The 21987-nt window shown below is 36.3% G+C and overlaps 1 protein-coding gene and 1 long non-coding RNA gene across 2 annotated transcripts; both read right to left on the minus strand.

Annotated features, from left to right (window-relative positions):
- Positions 1 to 4672: 4672 nt before the first annotated feature.
- Positions 4673 to 8635, minus strand: LOC105922375. The gene is made up of 3 exons (XR_004927923.1): positions 8583 to 8635; positions 7004 to 7330; positions 4673 to 4825 (listed from the first exon to the last, which is right to left on the minus strand). It is a non-coding gene; the product is annotated as an uncharacterized LOC105922375 (long non-coding RNA).
- A 7403-nt stretch (positions 8636 to 16038) lies between these two features.
- Positions 16039 to 18518, minus strand: LOC118557525. The gene is made up of 4 exons (XM_036127658.1): positions 18215 to 18518; positions 17498 to 17617; positions 17169 to 17221; positions 16039 to 16307 (listed from the first exon to the last, which is right to left on the minus strand). The coding sequence occupies exons 1-4, from the start codon at positions 18516 to 18518 to the stop codon at positions 16161 to 16163; spliced, it is 624 nt and encodes a 207-aa protein (XP_035983551.1). The 3' UTR covers positions 16039 to 16160.
- Between the last annotated feature and the right edge of the window lie 3469 nt (positions 18519 to 21987).

Below are 21987 nucleotides of genomic sequence, written 5' to 3' on the forward strand. Positions count from 1 at the left end.
TTCAGTCTATCCCCTGGCCAGAGATGATGACCACTTTTCTCCTTGAGCCCTCAAGGAGGGGGGGTGGCACCCTGCAGGAGCCACACATGGGCCTGGAAGAGGCCACGAGCTGAGTGAGACATGAGCCTCTCTGAAACTCAGTTCCTCCCAGGCATCAGAACAAACTGCCAGCCAATTCAAAGATAAGTCTGCTTCTTCTGGCTGGAGCCCTTGAGGACCCAGTCTTTACATTCTCCCTGCCAAAGCCATAGGAGGAAGGAGACGGGCCTGAACCACGATGGGCCCAAAAGACGCACCATCCAGCACCTGGTAGAAATCCCTCGTCGCCCAGGGAATATAACCCTGCATGCCGAGGACTTGACTGCGACCAGGCCAGAGGACATGGCCACATGTTGCTGCTGCTTGGCTGCAGGGCCTCCAAACTGCCCGACCACGCTGTCAGCTAGCCCATAGCTGCATGGCTGCACTCCGCTGCTGAACAGACCAACGACTTTTCCTGCATTTCAGTGCTCCTTCCTTGGATGGCCAAAGTGGACCGAACTCACATGAGGCACCGACAGGTTGGACAGAGAGACCCAAAAGGGAAAGGTTACATAGTCATTGGGAAATATTTGCGTAAGGCATTGCATGGGTTTTAAACAATGAAAGAACTAACGGAGATAGCTCATTGCTAGCATTTGGTACCATGTCATTGTCGAGTGTGTTTTTATGGTTATAACAAATGTTATCTCCACAAGGGTTTTATACATTGATGGGACATTAATGTTTACGTTATCCGGCCCACTCATTATGACTAAAATAAAAACTGAAGCTTTTATTTGTTAGCGCCGAAAGTCCGCTAGCCAAAATACTATTAGCTTCTGGTAGCTTCCGACTTCCGCACATTCAAAGAAGCTTGTTTTAAAGCATAACGCTTTTTTTGTTTCGCTCCGCCGTCGTTCGATAGAGCTATGAGCCTTATTCCCGCATTAATATTGAATATTAATGTCGATTTAAAGGCATTTTGACAACTTTAGGAGTAACCGGTTTTAGCGACCTTACAGCGCCCCCTAGCTCCCGGAGGTAAAATCGTATAAATAAAAGTAAGTGCTCCTAAAGTAAATGATTTTACTGGGCAAATCATTCTTTAAAATGTTTATTTTCTCAAATAACGTTTTGTGCAACTCTGGATTTGCATTGTGAATGGGTTGAAACACATGTCAAATGTTGTTCTGAATTAATTAAGCTAATTTAACCTCAATTACACGCCTTTTTGAATCCGATCTGCTGTGAACTGGATTCACTGAATTATTCTGATTATGACCAACCACTTTTGTTTTGTCTTTTGTGTTCTTTCGCATGTGTATATTTCCTTAGCTTAGCTTTCTTTTTATCTTCATTTTTCTTAGTAGTGTAGTTTCACTAGCCTAGTAGAGAGGATTTATTGATTGAAATATAGTGTTAATTCAGATAAACAGCATTAAATAGTGATGTTCTCTGGATGTTCATTTAATTTCTGTTAATAAATTCTTGAACTTGAAGAAGTTGTTGCTCCTTTATTCTGTGTGCAGAGTTTGCTGTTAAAAGATTGCTAGTACTCATCCCTTTTGACCCATGTCCTGATATCAGCTTAAGAGCTGATAATCACCAGATAATACTTAACAGAAAGAGAGTTATTTAATAAATATTAAATAACTTTAAACAGTGTATAATTGCACAACACCTTACCCATCTAATATTATAGAACCGCTAATCACTGTGTTATATTGCATCAGTGACGTGCAGTCAGGGGAGGCAAGTGAGGCCAGGTCTCATTATGGAAAGAAAGAAAATATATATTGATGATAACATAATATAAATCTGTGATTCACTCAGTCATTTGTAATAAAAGTTCTTTTTTTATCTAATTTACTATTTTTTTTTATCATATTCTATTTAAAAACGCAGACTTTTCGTTATGTTTCACGTAAATCCATGGTGACGCTTGATAGCAAAGCCGGTGAGACCGCAGCGATCTTGGCCTCCCCTGGGATTGCGCAATCCCATGTTAACTGCACTGGCTTCCATTCTGTGAATGCATCTCCCTGTCTCTAGATCATAAATTCATTTGTTCAAACAGTTATGAACTGATTTACCACAATTTAATGTATGTGGATTACAAATTGTTTTTTGGTCATCAAACTGTGTGCAGGTAACATGTTTTCGTGCTGCTGAGCGATCATAACCGGCAAAGAACTGGTTGTAGGTGAGGCCGGCAGTTCCTTGGCCTCTAGGCAGGGGGCGCTCAAAGGGTACCGCTCCTGATCACAAAACTGTAGGGTCACAGCAAGTTATAGATGTATTATTAGTGAGTTATGCTAAACAAGTAAAGACTAAACATACAGCCGGAACGGGACTGATCAAGGAAGGCTTTCCTCCCTGGCAGTGATCTCCATTGAGAATGAGAGAGTTTTAAAACTGAAGAAGATAAAGAGAACTTTTACCGGAAAATGACCGATATTTTTGTTCAGAAAGAGCGCCGCATGGACTTCATTTATAAGTAAAGGGTAAGACAGCGATAATTACTCATGTTTTGTTTTTGTAATGAAATGTGCGTAATGTGGGTTATAGTTTTTAAATGTGTTACAAATGCAGAAATCCATCATAACTCAAACTGTTACCAATCAAATGACAAAAAATTTAGTATTATTTTTTTTCATCAAATAATAATATTTTTTCCATGACTTTTGGTGAATTGATTTGGCTCAGTCTCCTTCAGCACTTTGCAATGAGTCTACTCTGTAGAGTGTATATTTGTATATTTGTAAATATGACTCTGATGACGTCAGTGCTACACCAGCTATGTACCCTACAGTACGTCACAGTATTGTATCAACTAGAAAACCCCATAATTCAAACAGACCACAGGTGTTGCACATAAAGTTAGAGGCGCAAGAATGTCTTGCCTTTTGCGTGAAAAAAAAAATCTTCCAAATCTGCGCTGGTCTTATTTTTTTCTACTGAGGCCTTCCTCTTCTACTCATAATGTATGCGGTTTGCTTCTTGCAACTCTCAGCCATTTTCAAAGACATTAATTTTTTCTAATGAAAGAAGAATGGCACAATCACTATGCACATTTGAGTGTAATTATGTTGGAAGTCTCCGTGTAAAAATAGAATTCCCTATTGCTCATTATTATGATTCAGGTCTTTGCAAAAATATTGAATTGCTTTGTGTTAAGTTTATTAGTTATTTCTTGTGTCCTTCTGTGTACTTACATTGTTTCCCCATACATTACAGCACATTACATTATTTACACAGACTTGTGTTTTAAAGCCTTTATTTCTGTTAGATATGTTTTGCCACTAAATGAAAACATTTAAGGTTAGAATATTAAATTAGACCAACAGAAAATGTGGGCTCAATGAAAAGTACAACCAATACCTGCTTAGAGGTTGTTAGTTTCAAAAGGTTTGATTTGATTTGATTTGATTTGATTTGATTTGATTTGATTTGATTTGATTTGATTGAGTCTCATTTGCTCCTGACTGGATACAGGAGCTATTCTGCCTGGTGTCTTTCATTTTCATCACAAATATATTTCTAAAAAATTACATACACAGTCTCACACACACATAGACATACATGCACAACAAACTGTGAAAGCACAGTATGAAACAAAACAATATTAATGATAGTAATATATCAGATATATACATAAAATACAATACAAAATAAAAATTATAATTATCGACAGTAATTTATCTAAGTTGGAAGGTCCCAAAACATACTTTACAAAATTCTGTTACCCACAACAGCGCTTCAGAAATGATTGTAATATACATTACAAACTTACTACATTACTACAAGGTACTTTTAATCTGACAATCAAGCCTAATCATGTGCATATTCAATGCAATTTTAAATTAATTCTCTGATGTTTGAATACGTGCTTTCTTCAGTCTTCAACTCTCTCTTCTTTGTCGTCCCTGTAGAGAAATGTAACGCAGCATAGTTCTGATGTTCTCCATCATCTGTCTGAGTGGAAACATAGTAACAAATTCCAGAATTTTTGTCATATCCAGATGATTTTTATATTTTAATATAACAAACTGATTAGCCGATAAGTGTGATTACTCACATCATCATCTGGTTGGCTCATGTCGTTGTGCTGTGCTTGTGAAGAGGAGCTTTCTAGACACATTGATCAAAAAGCTATTTGTGTTATAAAATTATTATTTTTTTCTGTGTTCTTTTTCAATTTATTTTGTTTTATCAATACTTACCTCTACACTTTTGGCAAGATTTTCTTCGAGTTTGGCAGCAGAATATTAAAACAATATTCACAATTAAAGAAATCGCCAAGCAGATCACTGTGATCACCAGCAACAGGACTTCAGAACTGAAAGAATGAGCTAGAAAACAGAGAGATAATGACACGATTGTTTTTGATAAAGAGATGACAGCATTGATATATATTGTTTAAGAGCACTGTAAAAGAGATCCTTACAAATTTCTACTTTGGTTCCGTCTCCAAGTAATATCTCTCCACATGTGGCCACGGCACAGTAATAAGTCCCAACATCAAAGGAGGTAACCTGCTTAGGCAAGTTATAACTACATTTCTTCTGAGCATTTGATGTCTCCTCACATTGTTTAGATATGTTTGCATCAATGTAGATGAGATCTAGCAATGGCTTGTCTGATCCAGCTCTGAACCAGAACACGCTGGGCTCTATTGAACAAGTATTTCTCTCTGGCTGAGAGAATAGAGAGCACTCCAGCTTCTGTGAGTCTGCTGGACCAGATGGATCTAAAACAGCTGGCTGCTGAACGACATGGGAGCCAGATGTTGACTCAAGGTTTCCTGAATAAATAAAGTTATCATTAGTAGTGGTAGTAACAGTAAACAATATTAAAACAAAGAAGAAAAACATTTAGCGGTGTTGGTAATATAAAAAATATTGTACATTTAAATGTTTCATTTGTTGGAGCTTTAGTGAAAGCATAAAGCACTTAACATATTAGTTTTCAGATTATGATCATATTTTTTAATTAAAGTAAGATCTTATGTGTGGATAGGATGAAGTTCTTTACTAACAGATGTCATCATGGCAAAGCATTTCAAAATTAGTTTGAAAAATAATTTGTTGTTTTTTTATTTAAATATACAATTATTTCACAAAATAAAACAATCTGTCAAAAAAAAGTGGCTTTATTTGCATGTATCTTGCTTTTTTCCTAACCCTTCATATAAAATATTTGTCAGCTGCCTAGACATTGCTGTCCATAACAAACTATATCAGGTTCAGCATCCAAAGCCTTCCAGAATTACAATAACATACACAGTAATATTCAATACATTAGAATATGCATTTTCAAAAGGCTTGTTCGTCAAATTAAAAATACCTTTTGAAAAAAACAAACTTTAAAATTGTATTAAGTATACTTAATAAGCCCCCATTTTTGCATGAAAATTCTTTTGATTTTTTTATTGGTCTAATAATATTATATGCTGTGTTTTGATTAGCTTGAGGTGGAAGACAATCATTATTAACAGAAATAAAGGCTTTAAAATATAGTCAGTCTGTTTTAACTTATTTGAAGTGTTTTCCTTAGTGAATTGAGTCACTAGAATATAATCCATCCATCCATTATCTAACACGTCTATCCTTTGTGTCGTGAGGGGTGCTGGGGCCTATCTCCAGCAGTCAATGGGCGAGAGGCTAGGGTGTATATAATTGAAAAGTTCCATCCATCCATCTATCCATCCATTTTCTGACCCGATTAGGAAAAAACTAAACTTTTTTTTTTTTTTAAATATGTATGCAGCTCTAGTGGCACGCGTTTTATTGACAGTGAGCTGACAGGAAGAGGGGGGAAGAGGGGGGAAGACAAAGCGCCACGGGTCGGAGGACTAAAAGCCTCCTAACATGGTTCGCGCTAACCGCTCCGCCACGGGCGCGTCCCGGAAAACAAAACTTGCCAAATTTAGTCGGGAGAAGGGGGAAAACATCGTTTCCACCAACAAAAGCCTTCAGAGGCGTTCTCTGATGTTCTTTTAATGAAACAATATTAGGTAGATTGGACAACACAGAACAAATAGCAGCATCAATGTTAACGCTTGCTTCCTCGATGCGAGCCGCCATTGTCCAAATCAAAACAGTCTCACAGTCACTTCTCCACAACGTCACATCTATGAAACTTCAGCCCTGCGTCCTGATTGGCTGGACAATAAAATGGATTGAAGAAATCACTCTCTATGGAAGAGGTCCCAGATGGATGTGAGTGAAGCTAGACGGAGCGAAATCCATCTGGGTAGGGTCAGGTTATGTTTATATAACCTTGCCTGCAAAGTGATTTCTAGCAGTATTCACAAACACATAAGAATCCATCTTGTACCGTTCCAGCTTGAACCGTTTGTGTCCAAACCAGCAACAGTTTGGGCCAATCGTATTGCAGTATTGTGGTTTAAGGACATACTGGTGCAACAAAAGCAAGAGCGGCTGAGCCCACAGCCGAACAACATAAACATGGCAGCGCAAGAGGACGCATGCTTAGCTGCTGCTATCACATCTGTTTTGTCAGAATCTACTATTTCATCTTTGAAAGAAGAACTGCAAGATGAGCTTTGACTAGAGCTTATCTTCTTCAGGTTTTTCATAACGCCTGCTGCTGCTTATGTTTTTGATTTGATACCATGATTGGCTAAAACCAACCTTTGGTAGGCGGGCACCAGGTGTTGCTTCGCCCAGTCAGCTCGGAGGGAATGCTGAAAGGTCCCACCTTTCCCCAAACAAATTCAAATGGAGCCGTCCCAGATTGATAATGTGCCGAACTAGAGAGCTACACATTACCAATCTGGCTGGCCTGGTTAAACTTTTTATTAAAAAGTTGTAATACATTTTTTTAATCTAACCTTTTAGTTAACCAGGCTAAAGCCCAATTGAGATTAAAACCCTCTTTTTCAAGAGAGTTCTGGATAAGAGGCAGCAACAAACAGAAACATAAAAAAGTTACATTGTTAAAAGAATTGCATAATTACCTTTTAATAATAAATAAGTCCCATTCCACGTAGATTGGAACCAACTGATATGACCACAGTGATACAATCCCTCATCTTCTGTAGCAGTTTTAAAGATTGTTAGATTGCTCATTTTGTCATTAAGTGTTGTGTTATAATTTGTGGAGGAAAATCCTTGTCCATAAATGGGGTTTGTAGTCTGACGTGCCATTGAGATTAATTTGAGATTATCTCCTGCATTCTGCTTATACCAGTGAATCCAATCCATGCTCTGAAACTCCTTGGTGAAAGCACATGTAAAAATCACAGGTTTGCCCAGTTGAACTGTTACCACTGGAACCAATGAATCTGCATTTAAAGAAAAAAAAAAGAAATCTACGTTAGGAAAAACAATGGAATAAAATCATATAATAAAAAGACAGGTTGCCATGATGAGATATAACAGAATATTACATATGACATATCAGCTCACTAAGCACTTAGATCCTTCATGAAGGAAAAGACACATATTCACACTTTTTTCATTCAGACCTTTGACATTTAAATCAAAGGGAGATGTTGCGTAATTCCCACTTTCAAAGGCATCTCATTGGCTTTCTTAGAAATATGATCAAAGGGCACTTCCTGCCACAGTGAGGCTAATGTTCAATGCAATATGTATTTTGTAAAGAATAGATGTTTTGGACTTTCATTAAAATATCTGATTTTATGTTTTTTCATGTTTTTTTCTGAACTATACTTTTTTTGAATTTATTCTTAATCAACACTTTAATTACATTTTCACATAAACAGTATCAGAGCTTCAATGTATGACGTTTGATGTTTGAAGCAACTCAGTTCTGAAATAAACTATCAACCTACAAATTATCTAAAAAATAATAACTTTCACCTCACTGAAAGCTAATAAACAGCTCTAAGAAACTTTTGGTATTTTTTACTGTCATAATTATTCCAGTGTTGCCCTTTCTCAATATGTTATAGGCTAAGAAGATTGGATAAGATAGGCTTTATTGATCTCACATTGGAGAAATTAACTTGTCCCATTGGCTCAATAGTCAGAAGCAGGTGCCAAAAGTAGGAAAAGGTGCATCAGTCATATACAGTGTATCTTCATATATACAGTGGATCAAATAGAAAATGAGAAAAAAATAAGAATAAAAATACAAAAGAAATCGGAGTAGGCAGATGATGTCATATGTACATTCACGGTTAAAAAGAACCATTAATCAGTAGATAAACTATAGAATTGCATATTATCAGTTCCTGGGTTATTGTTTTTTTTGTGTTTTTTTTTTTGAGTTCCCTGTTTCATTTAAAGAAAGTAAATGTAGCAATGCCACAGTTTGAGATCATTACTGTGGGGGATAAATTTAACCTCGGAATAAAAGCTTCTGCGAAATTATCAAACGGTTAAGAAAATCCCTTAATTCATAGTTTTAAGATACAAATTTTAAAAGAAAGCAACTTCAATTCTTACTCCTGGAATTGTACATTGAGAAACAGCGCCAATGCAAAGATAAATAAAATGTTGCATATACAGTTATCACACACAATACAAAATGCTAAATTATATTTTATAATTACCTAAAATGCCACTTACTTCCATGATGAAGAAGAATGTGTAGTGTGACCCAAAACAAGAGCATCTTGACACATCTCTTCACACTCTGTGATGCATAAAAGACTGAGGGAAGTGGGGCAATTTCACACCTATGCTAACGAATCACTGTATTTCCTGCCTCGCTCACTTTTTCCAGCAAAAGTATAAAAAAAAACGTAAAAGCCTTACAGAAAGTGGTGTAGGCTCAAAATTTATACTTAACACCGAAGAAATTATTATCTGACCTCAGGGCCAGACTGACAAAGTGGCAAGGATATCTTTTAATCAGCATGTACTTTAGAAAGTTAGAAGAGGGATTAAAAACACTTCATTAAGTCCTAATCTGACTTGGACTTTGGAAAAAGTTTCCAGATGACATTAGATTGCACAAATAATCTTCTATTCCACCAACAGTGCATGAAGTATAAAGATGCCATCATGAAATATTTCAGATTGTGATAAAATTGTAACTCTCTTTAAGTAACCTTTGGTCTGTTAAAGTTGAAACCCCTCAAAGTTTTTTAACTCTGTCCTTTTTCCCTGGAAATAAATTTTCAGTTCATTCCAAGACCTTGACTTCTGCTTTCGCTTGTTATTTATCTCTGGAGATTTCTCCCTGCAAAATATTAAACCAATGGCTTTGAAATCCTGTAGAAGCTGTCATTCCTTACAGCAGTCTAATGTAGATGTGTGTAAAATACTCTATGTTTGTGCCTCTGAGAGCTGAGTCAAAGTGCAAGTGTGATAAAGAGGAGAACCTTTATTAGTGGTGCAAAAGATGGGAGGGTCAGAGAGATGAACCAAGACTGACTGACCAGCAACACACAGAAACAAGAAGTTGTGAAACCTGGATGAACTTGGTTAAAGTTTGGGTGTGTTTGTTTTACCCTTTAACATGTCCAGATCTGGCTTTAAGTATCTGGGTATCAATATCAGCAGAGATATGCAGAAACTGCATCAAGAAATATTTTATTCTTTACTTGAAAAGGTCAAACTCGACGTAAAAAGATCGTAAAACACTCATCATATCTCTGTCAGGTAAAGTCAACGGTTTTAAAATCAACATGCTTCCAACATTTCTGTACTTATTTAAATGTATCCCCCTTTATCCTTCCAAATCTTTTTATAAGTCCATTGATAAATCTTTTACTGCATTCGTATGGAATAATTAAAAAGCCAAGACTAAGACTTGAAATCTCACAGATACCTAAACAGCATGGTGGCCTCGGCCTTTCAAACTTTTGCCATTATTATTGGACAGGTTAGGGAAATTTTCACGTTTTAATTGTCTGGTACATAAATTTCATCTCCCTTTCTTTTAAATATGTAATTTTCTGCAACATCAGGACCCTAACTTTACTAATGTCTCACGAACCTCCGTTTTATATGACATTCTGCAGAGCCCTGTTGACTCTAAAGGTTTGATCTCAAAACTACAGGATCTTATTGCATCTTTCAGGAATATTTCTCTAACAAACATCAACACAGACTGGGGGAATGAATTGTGAGAGGTTATAGATGACATCTGGTACTGTGCTTTACCAAGATTTAAATGATAGCACTTCCTGTGCTAGATGTACCGTAAGTGTCATACAGTTTAAGGTTGTAGAGAAAGCCCACTTTTCTCAAGCAAGACTTGAAAGAATAAACCCTGGGTTAGATGCCATGTGTGATAAGTGTCATCATTTTCCAGCTAATCTGACCCACATGTTTTGTTCATGCACTGCCTTGATAACATACTGGACCACAGTTTTCAAAATACTATCAGGGGCACTTGATGTTAAAATTCCACCGAAAGCAGCAATTGCCATTTTTGGTTTTACGGCTAAAAAAAAATATGCAAAGCATTGTGTTTTTGCAGAGCTATATGTTCTGGGGGGGAGAGATGTAGGATTGAATGTGTTTGGCCCTGTTTTTGTTTTGTTTCTTTCTTTTGGTTGGTGTTGATTGTCAGCATGAATACTTGTTTTGTATTGTTTTGCCTAGGTGGTGAGTAGTGTAGAGGTGGCGGGTTGGATCCTTATAAGCATTACTTCTTTACCATCCCCTTTTCAAATCATGTATCTTTTTGCTTTGTACGATAAATCTGCATACAGATTATTTTACTTGCAGGTTTGAAACAAAAAAAAAATAAACAAAAAATGTTAATGTCTACACTGATTGCATGTAGAAGAATACTGCTGTGCAGAAGTCCAAAAAATCCACCAAATGCATCCATCTGGCTTGGTGAGCTCATGAATTTTATCCAGCTAGAAAAGGTTAAATAATCATTGAGAGGCATTAAAACAAGTTTTACTCTACTTGGAATAAAATCCATATGTAGCTAACCAACCTTACCACACTGCCTAACAGTATTCAGAACACCTATACACCAAAACAACTTAAAGTCTAACTCTTGGACTGAATGTATTTTTACGCAGATGCATTCAAATAGTCACCAGAGTAAAGAAATGTATATTATATGTGAATTATGTGCGCCGTTTGGAAGTAATTTCGATAAAACTTGCTGTATAATTGAAAGAGCCCGAACATTCCTCAATCGGGCTGTTTCTGAATGTGACGTCACAAACAGAACGAGTACCGTGCATCCTGCTGCTAACACTACGACTTTCGCTACCGTTTTATTAAATTTAATTAATAACTCTTACTCTACGTACAAAAAAATGCATAAAAAAATGTCTGATACATCTACAAACTCCACCTCAAGCATCGGCGACTCCGATACCGAATATATATACGAAGAAACGGAGTTTGAACAAGGTGAACCTGAGGAGACTATATCTAACGCTGCCCAAGACATAGAGCCCATGCTCCATTGTAAGTACCCTTCAAAATCCTCGCTCGTGAAGTGTGAATTGAATAAAACACTTTTGTCACTGCCGGCAATCCAGTCCTTTCGCGTTTCTTTTACAAATTTATCCCATTTCTTTCGGATCTTTTGATCCACCGGCCAAGTATGTAGCGCTACTTTCTGGCCTGCATTAGACCGCGGTGAAGTTGGCTTGACATTAGATATTCAAGCTCCGCGGAGTCAGCGGAGCACTCTTGAGAAACAAAAATCAAATCAGATTTGTTGACGGTCCCGGCGCGTATGGGAGAAGGGAGCAGCTGAGAGACGCTGGCCGAAATCGGAGTCCTTCAACCGGATCAACCGTGAGCTAGATCCCGCTGACTCCGTGGAGCTTGAATGTCCAATGTCAAACCAACTTCACCGCGGTCTGCACTACAGCCAACTACGCATCTAGAAGGCATTTTATTGTGGACTTAGTTCGCCGTTTTTTTTTTAAAAGCGCTTGCTCAAAGTAGACGTGGATCAGCAAATTTGGTGTGTGAAAGAAGATACTGGAAAACATCCATATATCCTTGTTCGCCATACCGGTTGTACAATGTAAACAATGTGTGTTTCTATGCAAGTTCGCTTTGCGCATTCTCGGTGTTCTTGAACTGATGTCACACGTCGGAAATGGCCGATCGTAAACGGAGGCAGCACTCAAACGCAAAATACCATAATCGGTGTAAAAAATGCGCAATATTTCATATTTAAACTTAATTTGAACACTTTTGATACATGAATATTCAAAGTTTACCTTGTTCTGGAAGTTATTCAACGGTTTTCAGGAATTTTTTTCAGTCCAAGAGTTAGACTTTGATGAACCTCAAACTTATTCAACTATCAAGACACCAGTAATTTCTTCTTTTTTCCCCACCAACTGAAATTCTCTTGCCCTAATCTCCAACTCTTTCCACTCGCTTCCAGCTAGAGAAAGTATGGTGGCCCGGTTTTGCCCCCCTCTCTCTCTCCTTCCAACAAAGGACTTATTTTTCAAGTAACCCAGGCTGAAAAACTGTATTTTCCCACTCTCCCAGGTTACTTGAACTCACCTTAGTTACATGACAGCAAAGAGGTTTTGTTTACAAGCTGCTGTGACTTCTCACTAATTAAGAGTGTGAGGGTGAGAAGTTTCTGGAGTAGCAGTGTTTGATCAATCTATTTGGCTAAAGTTGCATAGTAAATGCACTTTTAAATAGTGGTGGCCAAAGAAGCCTCATGGACCAATGAAGCTTTCCAGCCCACTGCTGTGTCTAAAGGTTAATTAATTGATGCTTTGTTCATTGCTCACTAGTGACATCTGCTGCTGCACAGATACTGTGACAGCCTAAATTTTTTAAACGTCAGAAAATAGCAGAGTGTGCAAAATTGGATATTTTTTTGAACCCATGTGTCATTACATTTTAGTTCTTAAAATGATTTATACCCAAAATAATGCTGCTAATATGTTAAATGAATGAATGTGGCAATGGTTGCAATTGCAACCATTCTTTTGTAACCAAAAGAATGGTTGCCTGTCTCTGTGTTGCCTTGCGATAGACAGGCAACCTGTCCAGGGTGTACCCCGCTTCTCACCCGTTGAATGCTGGAGATAGGCACCAGCACCCCTTGTGACTTTTCTAAGCGTGTTAGAAAATGGATGGATTGTAATGGAACAGAGCAGATCAAAACCTCTCTGGGACATGTGTCCCATGCTATTCTCCTTCTTATAAGAAGATAATAAATTCTGACTGATAAAAATCACCAATCTCTGTCTTGATAAGTAACGGAAGCAATGAAAAAGTTAGATTTTTTTTCTGCAACACACGGAAACTAAGAAATGTATTCCACTAGATTGAACCTTTTTGTAAAATGTTTTCAGGCAAATATTGAAACTATTGGGCAATATCAAATCTTGTTGTTCTCAGCACATTACTGTATTCGATCTTGTCTTTGTAGTCTATTTTGTCATGGGGCGATGTTAACACATAACCCTAGATGTACTCAGCTACCCTATTCTTCTCTTCAGATATTTTTTACATGTTTGAGATTTGTCATTAACTTGCCTGCTTCAAGCTGCTCAACCACGCCTACTAGTGAATGCACTATATTCCTAAAGGTATTGGAGCATTGCCTTTACACATAAAAGCATTTGAGTGGTATAATTTCTTTATCCATCTAGTTTATCATGTTAGGCCACCATTTGAAGCCTTAGTTCTGTCAGAATGTGCATTTATGTATATTCATTTATCCCGTGAGACCAGTCAAGTTCTCTTGGACAAAACCCGTTAAATCATATATTTGACTGTTGTGCAATTCAAATTAATTAGATTATCTAATATTTAATCACATAACCTCTACTTAACGATCTGTTAAGTATTGCCCTGTGAATACCAACCCAATTTGTCGATGATATTAGATCAATGAAATTGATTGAAAGAGTGATTTGAGCACTGGCATTTCTCGAACAGCAAACTCTGAACACGTATGAATAAATTAGAGACAATTTCTCTTCAAAACATAAGAATTTATTAACAGAAATAATTAAACTTAAAGTTAAACATATTTCAATCAACAAAACTTTACCTAGGCTAGTGAAACTTAACCAAAAATAATTAGCTATAGACAAAAGAAAACTAATGAACTATGTACACACAAATGAATAAAAGGACAATTAAAAATGTCTGAAAACCATTATGAATGATTTTAATGTTCAGTGTGGTTGTTTATTTTTAATAACCAAAGTTCATCTTGAAGAATTTGGAAAGATGTTCAATTAGGTTTAACTAATTCAGAACACCCATTCACAATGCAAGTTAAAGAGTTAGATAAAACATTATTTCCGAAAATGATATTTTAAAGAATAATTTGCCAAATTTAAAATCAGTAGCCTTTAGGATATTTTTCTATATTGCAGTATTTAATATGTCTCAACATTATGTAATTATTTTACAGGAAATAATTGTTTTGAATAAACCTTTAAAATGCAAAATAGAACTATTTGAAAACATACGAACAAAACTAACAAAGCAATCAGCTAAATAGCTCAATCATTTAAGGTCCCCAAAATACCATTAATCAACTTTAATGTTCCTTATTAATGTTGTACAAATGCTGGTGGTATTATTGGGCAGCTGTGGAGTAGACAAAAACAAATGTTAGGTTTAAACAACTGTACTGCCTTGGTAACTAGCGGCGGCAAGCTATTAGCGTTAGTGGCTAATGAAACACCAGGGAGCTTGTTTAAACTGACTATTTACTCATAATTCAGTGTAACGAGTAGATCTGAAAACACAAATGTTAACGTCCCATCAGTGTTTAAAACCCTAATGGAAATAAAGGTTGTCATAACCTTAAAACACAACCCATGAACACCTTAGCAAAGCTTTGTGGCCTGTTAGCACTAGCTTCCATTTTAACTTTATACATAGTAAAAATAATGAAAAATAAACAATATTGCTTCATACAAACTATCTATCTTTATTTCTGCAAAACCCCAAATCCTTGTAATGTGCCCTGTTCTGGTGACAGCAGGTTGTCTGGTAGGCATTGAATTACAGCAGTTCTTGGCTGAGTCGTTTCAGGAAAGTAGGCAAGCCCGGGCCGAGCACCAAATGATTGTTGCTTTAGTTGGGAAGTGATTGGTAAATCAGCATTTGGTAAATTATTGCTTTCATTCTGTCTAGTTATTTTATTTGTCTTGTGGTTCTGTGACTAGAGAACACCATTGAACTCAGTAAGTGAACAGTAACATTCCTGACAGCGCGACATCCAGTTGCCTCTGAAAGATTTTCTCTGCCACTTTACATTATGTAAAAAGCTGCAGCACAAAGAATTCAGACCTGAGAGCATCCCCTTGTTGTGTTTATATGAGGGATGTGCTGGCTGAGAAGATAAATCACTGACAGCGGCGGAAAAAGGTAACGCTTGAAGATAGTATATTAATCTGGATTTAATAGGACATTTTATCGTGGACTCAGCATCATTCGAATATTTCTGTGGAGCCCTCCAGCATACAGGCTCCTCCACAAAAGCCTTTTCTGACATTGTGCAGATCGCAGCTAAAAAGCTGGAAATACTCAACAGTAGCCCAAACAACCCTGCTTGGTAGCAGGGTTGTTTGAAGGAGTAATTTAATGTCATAATTTGACTCAGAGTAACAGCTTCCGAGTTTTCTGAAACGGAAAAGCCAGCGTATGCAGGAATTTACTTCAGAAATTACTCTGGAGATCCATTAACTCGGCTTTGTGAAACAAAACCCTGAAGGCAGATGAGCAAAGTTTTCCTCTCAGGGAAACATCTGTTGGGATTTTTTGGTTACGATGTGGCACACTGAGATCTAATGTGCTTTCAGACAAAGGTGTGGGTCGGGTGATAATTTGGACCTCATGTTTTGCTGACTTTGTTTACAGTTCATAGCTGAGAAGCTTCTAGTGTTGATTATAGATTGTTTAATTAAAAAAACACACAACACATGCTCACTAGAAGGCTAATGCCTTACTAAATGAACAAAGCATGGTGTCTCTTCTTGCAATCTCTATTAACAGTGAAACCTCTTTGCATTTCAACTTCACATTCTTCATCAAACAAACATTAAAAATATGCTTAAAACATACAACATATATCCAGTTTAAAGAATAAGAAATTGTCATGCTAAGCTTTAACAACAACGTTGCACCAAATACAGTATTTGGTCTCAAGATCAATTACAATTACAATCAGCTATAGAGAAATCAAATATCTGCACATATGTTCATTTTGGATAATCCCTATTGATGGACATTGCCATTTTTTAAGGACAGTTTGATGTTTGAATATGTGGAGTCCTCCGATGTCTCCCTCTTACTCTTCCATCTTGTAGGTTTTCGTGATGGAAAATTTAGCGCCACATAGTTCATCCCATCCTCTTCACCATCCTGATAAAATGTGTTAGACATTAGTGTTTAGTTTGCAAAACAAATAAAGAAAAAATGTATTAACACAATTATTCAAAGATAACTGATGTTCTATTTATCCAGTTTACTGATACAGAAATGGTTTTGGTTTAATGAGCAATGCAGTCGGTGACACTTTTGTTTCAATAGTTTTAAGACAAGTCATAAGCTGCGGATGTGAATGCTTGTGTTGTGTATAGAAATTCACTTTTATATAAAAGTAATCTATAATAATCACCACGTATTGAAGAAAATAAAACAAGTTTCATTTCCTCAGATTTTTTTCTAGATTGTATCTATTCCCAATGCTGTTCTTTTTTTCCTCCTTCATTAATGCGTTGTTTGCAATTACTCCTGTCAATAATGTTGTGTTTGGTCTTTGTTTTTCTTTCCATAGAAAGTACAGTATGTCTGGCCAAGTACTTCTGCATTTAGCTATATCTGTTTCTTGGAACGTGTAATTGACTGAGCTGTTTCTGTCAATCCCTGTTCATTCTCTATTATTTCTTATTTGCCACTGAAAGTACTCCTAGCTACATGCAACATTTTTTCCTAAAGAAATTCTTTAATTGATTAATTAAATAAGGTGGATCAGCAGGCCACATAATTTAATTTGTTCTGTATGCAGTGAGGACAAAAACATACCTCAAAAGCCTTCCCTGCACAGTTTTATGTGCAGGGAATGTGTAGCTACATTTAACACTTGGTTAAAATATCACACTTGGTTAAAATATCACCTTTTATTGATAATTTCATTTTAAAACTGTACAACTAAAAATATTTGGCAATTATAAAAATAAAAATGTCAATTTTTATGCTTTTAATATTTTTAAGTTATTTTACCATATTGCATGGTTGATCCTCATCCAGTTCAGTAAGAGTTGTGGCTGTTACATCTGTTTAAAAGAAAAATACATTAATTACAACAATCATCCTTTTGACCTTCAAGTATAATCTCTTAAAAATGGTAAAAATGAGAGTTTAACAGTGTGTTAGGACAAAAAAAAACCAAATAGAGACTATCACCATTTTTGCTAATCTAATTTTTACTTTCAGTCATCAATAAAGAAATGCTCATCAGCTGGTCTGAGTGATGGTGTGGATATACACGTTTACACGTTTGAACTATTAGTTGATTAAATGATTGTGGATGTTGTAAACAACAAACTTACCTTTGTGAATTTCCTGAAGCCGCTTAGGCTTTCTTCTTGTGAGAATCAAAGTGATGTTTACAAGTACAGAACAGGCCAAAAGTCCACTGAGCACAATAGCATACAGGCAAAATTCTTGTCCTAAAAAATATATATGTACATATATTACATATAATTCTACATATCTATTACATCTTGATTACCTAAATCTACTAAAGGGATGCTAAGATTTTATGTAAGCTTTTTAAGTGCTAGATATTTACCATTACTCAGAAAAAATTCATCATAACCCTTATTTTGCAACTTTCAACTACAATCAGATTTGGCATGGGATGAAAATCAGTCTCTTAAAATTAAGAAGCAGTAGTGTGCTAATTGTGTACACCATTACAGATCCATTATATTGCCCATTATATTATCCATTATATTATAATACTTATTTAAAAAAATGCCTAAAGTAATTATAAAACACAACAATAATGGGCTTGTGTTGTTTCAGAAATGATGAAGATTGTTATGTTGGTGGACAGAGGTGCAATTATTCTAACTGCCACCCTGGCTCACAACCCAGGGCGGCATTGCTCTAGGGTGGGGCTGACGTCAGAACTTTTTTCAACACGTGTTAATTTGTAAAACTGGCTGTAAGAAATCAATCTGTCATGCACTGTAAATAAAGTACTTCTAATCCTTTTAGGCAGATACAATAGGCCTATAATTTAAGATTGCCTAAATACATACTTGTCTCCACTTTGGTTCCTTCTCCAAACAGGATCTCTCCACATGTGACCACAGCACAGTAGTATGTTCCAGTATCCGAGGGGCTCTGTATGGTTTTAGACAGGCGGTATTCACAGCTGCCTCCTGGTTGTGTGTCACAGCGCTTTTTATCAACATAGATGAATCCTGGATTCGATTCTGATTCTGCTCTGAACCAGAACACGTTGTGCTCATCGGCACACTGGTCCGTGCTTTCTTTTTCTTTTTTCTCTGACTGAAGTGAACACTGCAGAGTCACCTCGGTGCCAAGCGAAACAGACTTCATGCCTGAAGTTTGATTCACATAAGAAAACTTCTTATTTTGAAAATCTGAGTTTCAAAAAGCAGAAAGAATGGTCCAAAAATGAATTAACAACTTGTTTTGATCAGACATGAATCCAAAATACAGCAAGAAGACAGAAATGAAGTTATCTTACCATTCACAGCTAAATTTGTGCCATTAATAAATACCATTTCGTATGCTGATCCTGCCTGACATAAATATGTTGCTTCATCCTCTTTGCTGACATTAGTGATGGTGAGATAATGCATGTTCCCCATGTTATTAACTTTGAATGTTGAGTTTGGAAAGTGTTGTTCAAGTTTCACATTGCTAAAAGTGCCCTTAGCAACTGTTTGAACCATAAATCCATAATTCATCTTGTACCAGTAAAACAACCCATTGTCAAACCCAGCTGCATTACAGTTCAGCGTCACAGTTTGACCGAGTCCAGCTTCAGTCAGAGGGATGTTGTCAGGATCCTTTAAGGTTTCAATCACAACTAAAAAGAAAAAATAACAACAATAACAAAACCACACAACAAGGGAAAGTACTCCAAATCAGTCTAAAAACAAAACAGAAAGTTTACACATTTTAAGAATTGTCTTCTTTAAACTCACTCATTGTTCTTAGAAGAACGAAAGCAGCCAGTCCTCTGACCATTGTCATCCTGTCAGCTTTCTCTTGCACAACTGACGACTTTCCACTCAGTTGGAAGATTTAGGTTATCAAAGTTGACGAGATGGAAATTACTCTGATTGGCTAAAACGTAGAGAACGCACACCCCACAAATCAGCAAAAATGTGACCCATTTTTATCCCATCTGAAATAAAACGTAAAACATTTACAAACGTCCTTGTCAAAATAAAAAAATATATCTTTTTTTATAACAGTCACAGTCTACATTTAAAAGTTTAAATTATTTTAAACAAAAATATAAAAAAAAGGTTTGGTTAACTCCTTTCAACTTGGTAATGTTGAGGATGAACAATGTTTAATTATTTAACACAGAGAAGAAATTCTTGTTTTGACAGTTAATTGCTATATAATTACATTTTTAGTCATTTACAAAATAACTGTCTGTTACTGCCGTATAACATCCTGAGCCAAGTGTCCCTATAATCTTACACTATTTACAGTTTTATGTTGTATAGGATAACGTTGTTTTTTTTAGTTGTTTTTTAGCGGGGAAAAGACTTTTCATGTATATATATATAAAAAGTAAAACTAAAAGTAACAATGGAATTGGGGTGGTCTCCAATGGTGCAGGGGGTAGTGAGCACAACCCATGTACAGTCGGCGCAGCTGACCCCGGTTCGATTCTGGCCTGAAGTCCTTTACCACATGTCTTCCCCCCTTTCTCAAACCCCCCTTTTACTGTCAGCTTACTTTGAGCCACTGGTACCACAAAAAATAATTATAAAAAAGTAACAATGCACTTTTTCCTAAAAACTATGCTCTCCACAAGTTCTTAAACATGTGTACTCAACACAATATCTGTACAACAGACTTTCTGAATAAAGCAATTGGTTATTTTTAAATATTTCAAGATTTACTGATAAATTAACAAAAAATAAATTCATGAATACAGGTATTTGATTAAAAAAGACGTTTTCTAATTCTTTTAACTAACTGATATTAAACATTTTACAACAAATTGTTCTCAACCACAAAAAAAAAAGTGTTAGGTGTGATTAGGCTGCTACAATGAAACCTGTTTTGGTTTTAACAGGAGTCCCCTGTTCTTTATTACAGAGTTAATCCATGCTGAAGATCATCAGTGTTATATCAGGAGTACGTCAACTGGAAAACTAACCTAACTCAAAAAACAATTTTCATGTGACCTGAAACCATAATCTTTGGACAATTGTATGAAAACAATAAATATCCCTGAAAAGCAGTGAAATGTTTTTTTTTTTTTTTTGGTTTTGGTTTTTTTATTACAAACAATGACTGAGAGGTGAGGATGAAATCAGTGCAACAAAAGAGGTCACCAGAATAGCGCACAAGTTGTGGAGACGGACTCTTTGCAGCCTGAGTGTGCTCAAACGTGATAAAAATCAGGTCTACATTTCTGCTTTGGGTTTCTTAAGTCATCACATTATAACTCTTAAGTCATCACATTATAACTCAATTCACACACTCCACTTTATATGCTCTTGCAAATAAACAGAACCCAGTATTAAAACAAGAAGACACTCTAGCATTTAAAAAAAAGAAAAGGATAAGATTTAAATAAACTAATCTATGTTGATGATGTAATTACTTATACAGATTCAATACATAGAACTCTGCATAGTACAGAAAACACATTTTATGGTAATTTAAAAATTCCATGTACCAATATGTGATGGTTACAGTATTTTTTAAGGCAAGGCAAGTTTATTTATAAAGCTCTTTTCAGTAACAAGATGACTCAAAGTGCTGAGACTATTTAAAAATGTTGGTACCTTATTTTAAACTGTACCCTGACATACAATAAAACAGGAGCTGTTTCCTCATAGGGAAGATATCATGGTCACATGATGATGGTTGGCTAGGCAGACACTTTTGCCAGAGCTCCGTGCCACTTGGTGTTAATTTATGTATTATCCTGTTGATAACCGGGTGCTATAAGATTTTTTATAGATAAGAGGCTATGTCAGGGCTAATCAACTGGAGGCCCCCGGGCCACTTTCAGCCCACTGGTGAGTGCAATCCGGCCCATGAATGACTTCTTTGTTAAAGAAAAAAAAAGAACATCAAAAATAAACAATGGAAATGCCCCAGGCAAGTGGCATGGTTGAACAGCTTTTGTACGTTGTTAAACTTCTACCCTGTAGTGGCCATACATAAGTTAGGTTTACATTTTCTTTAAAGAAGTCTACAATCAGGGTTGGCTTACTGCTGGTATATAATTTTTTTATGAGGAAAGCTATGTAAGGCAAGGCAAAGCAAGTTTATTTGAATTGTCTTGTTACTAAAACGGGTTATACAAAGTGTACATGAACAGAACATAATTTTAAAAAACGTACAGAGGAAAACACATTGCAGTGGAATACTGCAAACTTTAATATTAACATTCAAAAGCAACTCTAAACAAATATCAAGTCTGTAAAGTATTTTGGTGCTAAGGCATTCAGTGATTTGTAGACTAACAGAAATATTTTACATTCTATACTCTGAGATACAGGAAGCCAGTTTAGGGACTTTATTACTGATGTGATATGCTCTACTTTCAAATGTGTTGGTGAGGACGTGGGTAGCAGCGTTCTGAATCAACTGCAGCTGTCTTATTGATTTCCACTGCAGACCTGTGAAGACACCATGCAGTGATGAATTCAATTGAAGATAAACACATGGATTTGTAGTAGACGATTAGTGTAGGTGAGCCCAAAACAAGACATCGTTGATCTCCATTGATGGTTGTCTATATTGCTTCACAAGGAGCTTTTAGAGGACAGGTTTATGAACTGGGATGCAGAACATATAGAGT

Source organism: Fundulus heteroclitus, chromosome 23 (genome assembly GCF_011125445.2).
Source record: "Fundulus heteroclitus isolate FHET01 chromosome 23, MU-UCD_Fhet_4.1, whole genome shotgun sequence".
In the NCBI taxonomy this organism is placed as follows: Eukaryota; Metazoa; Chordata; class Actinopteri; order Cyprinodontiformes; family Fundulidae; genus Fundulus; species Fundulus heteroclitus.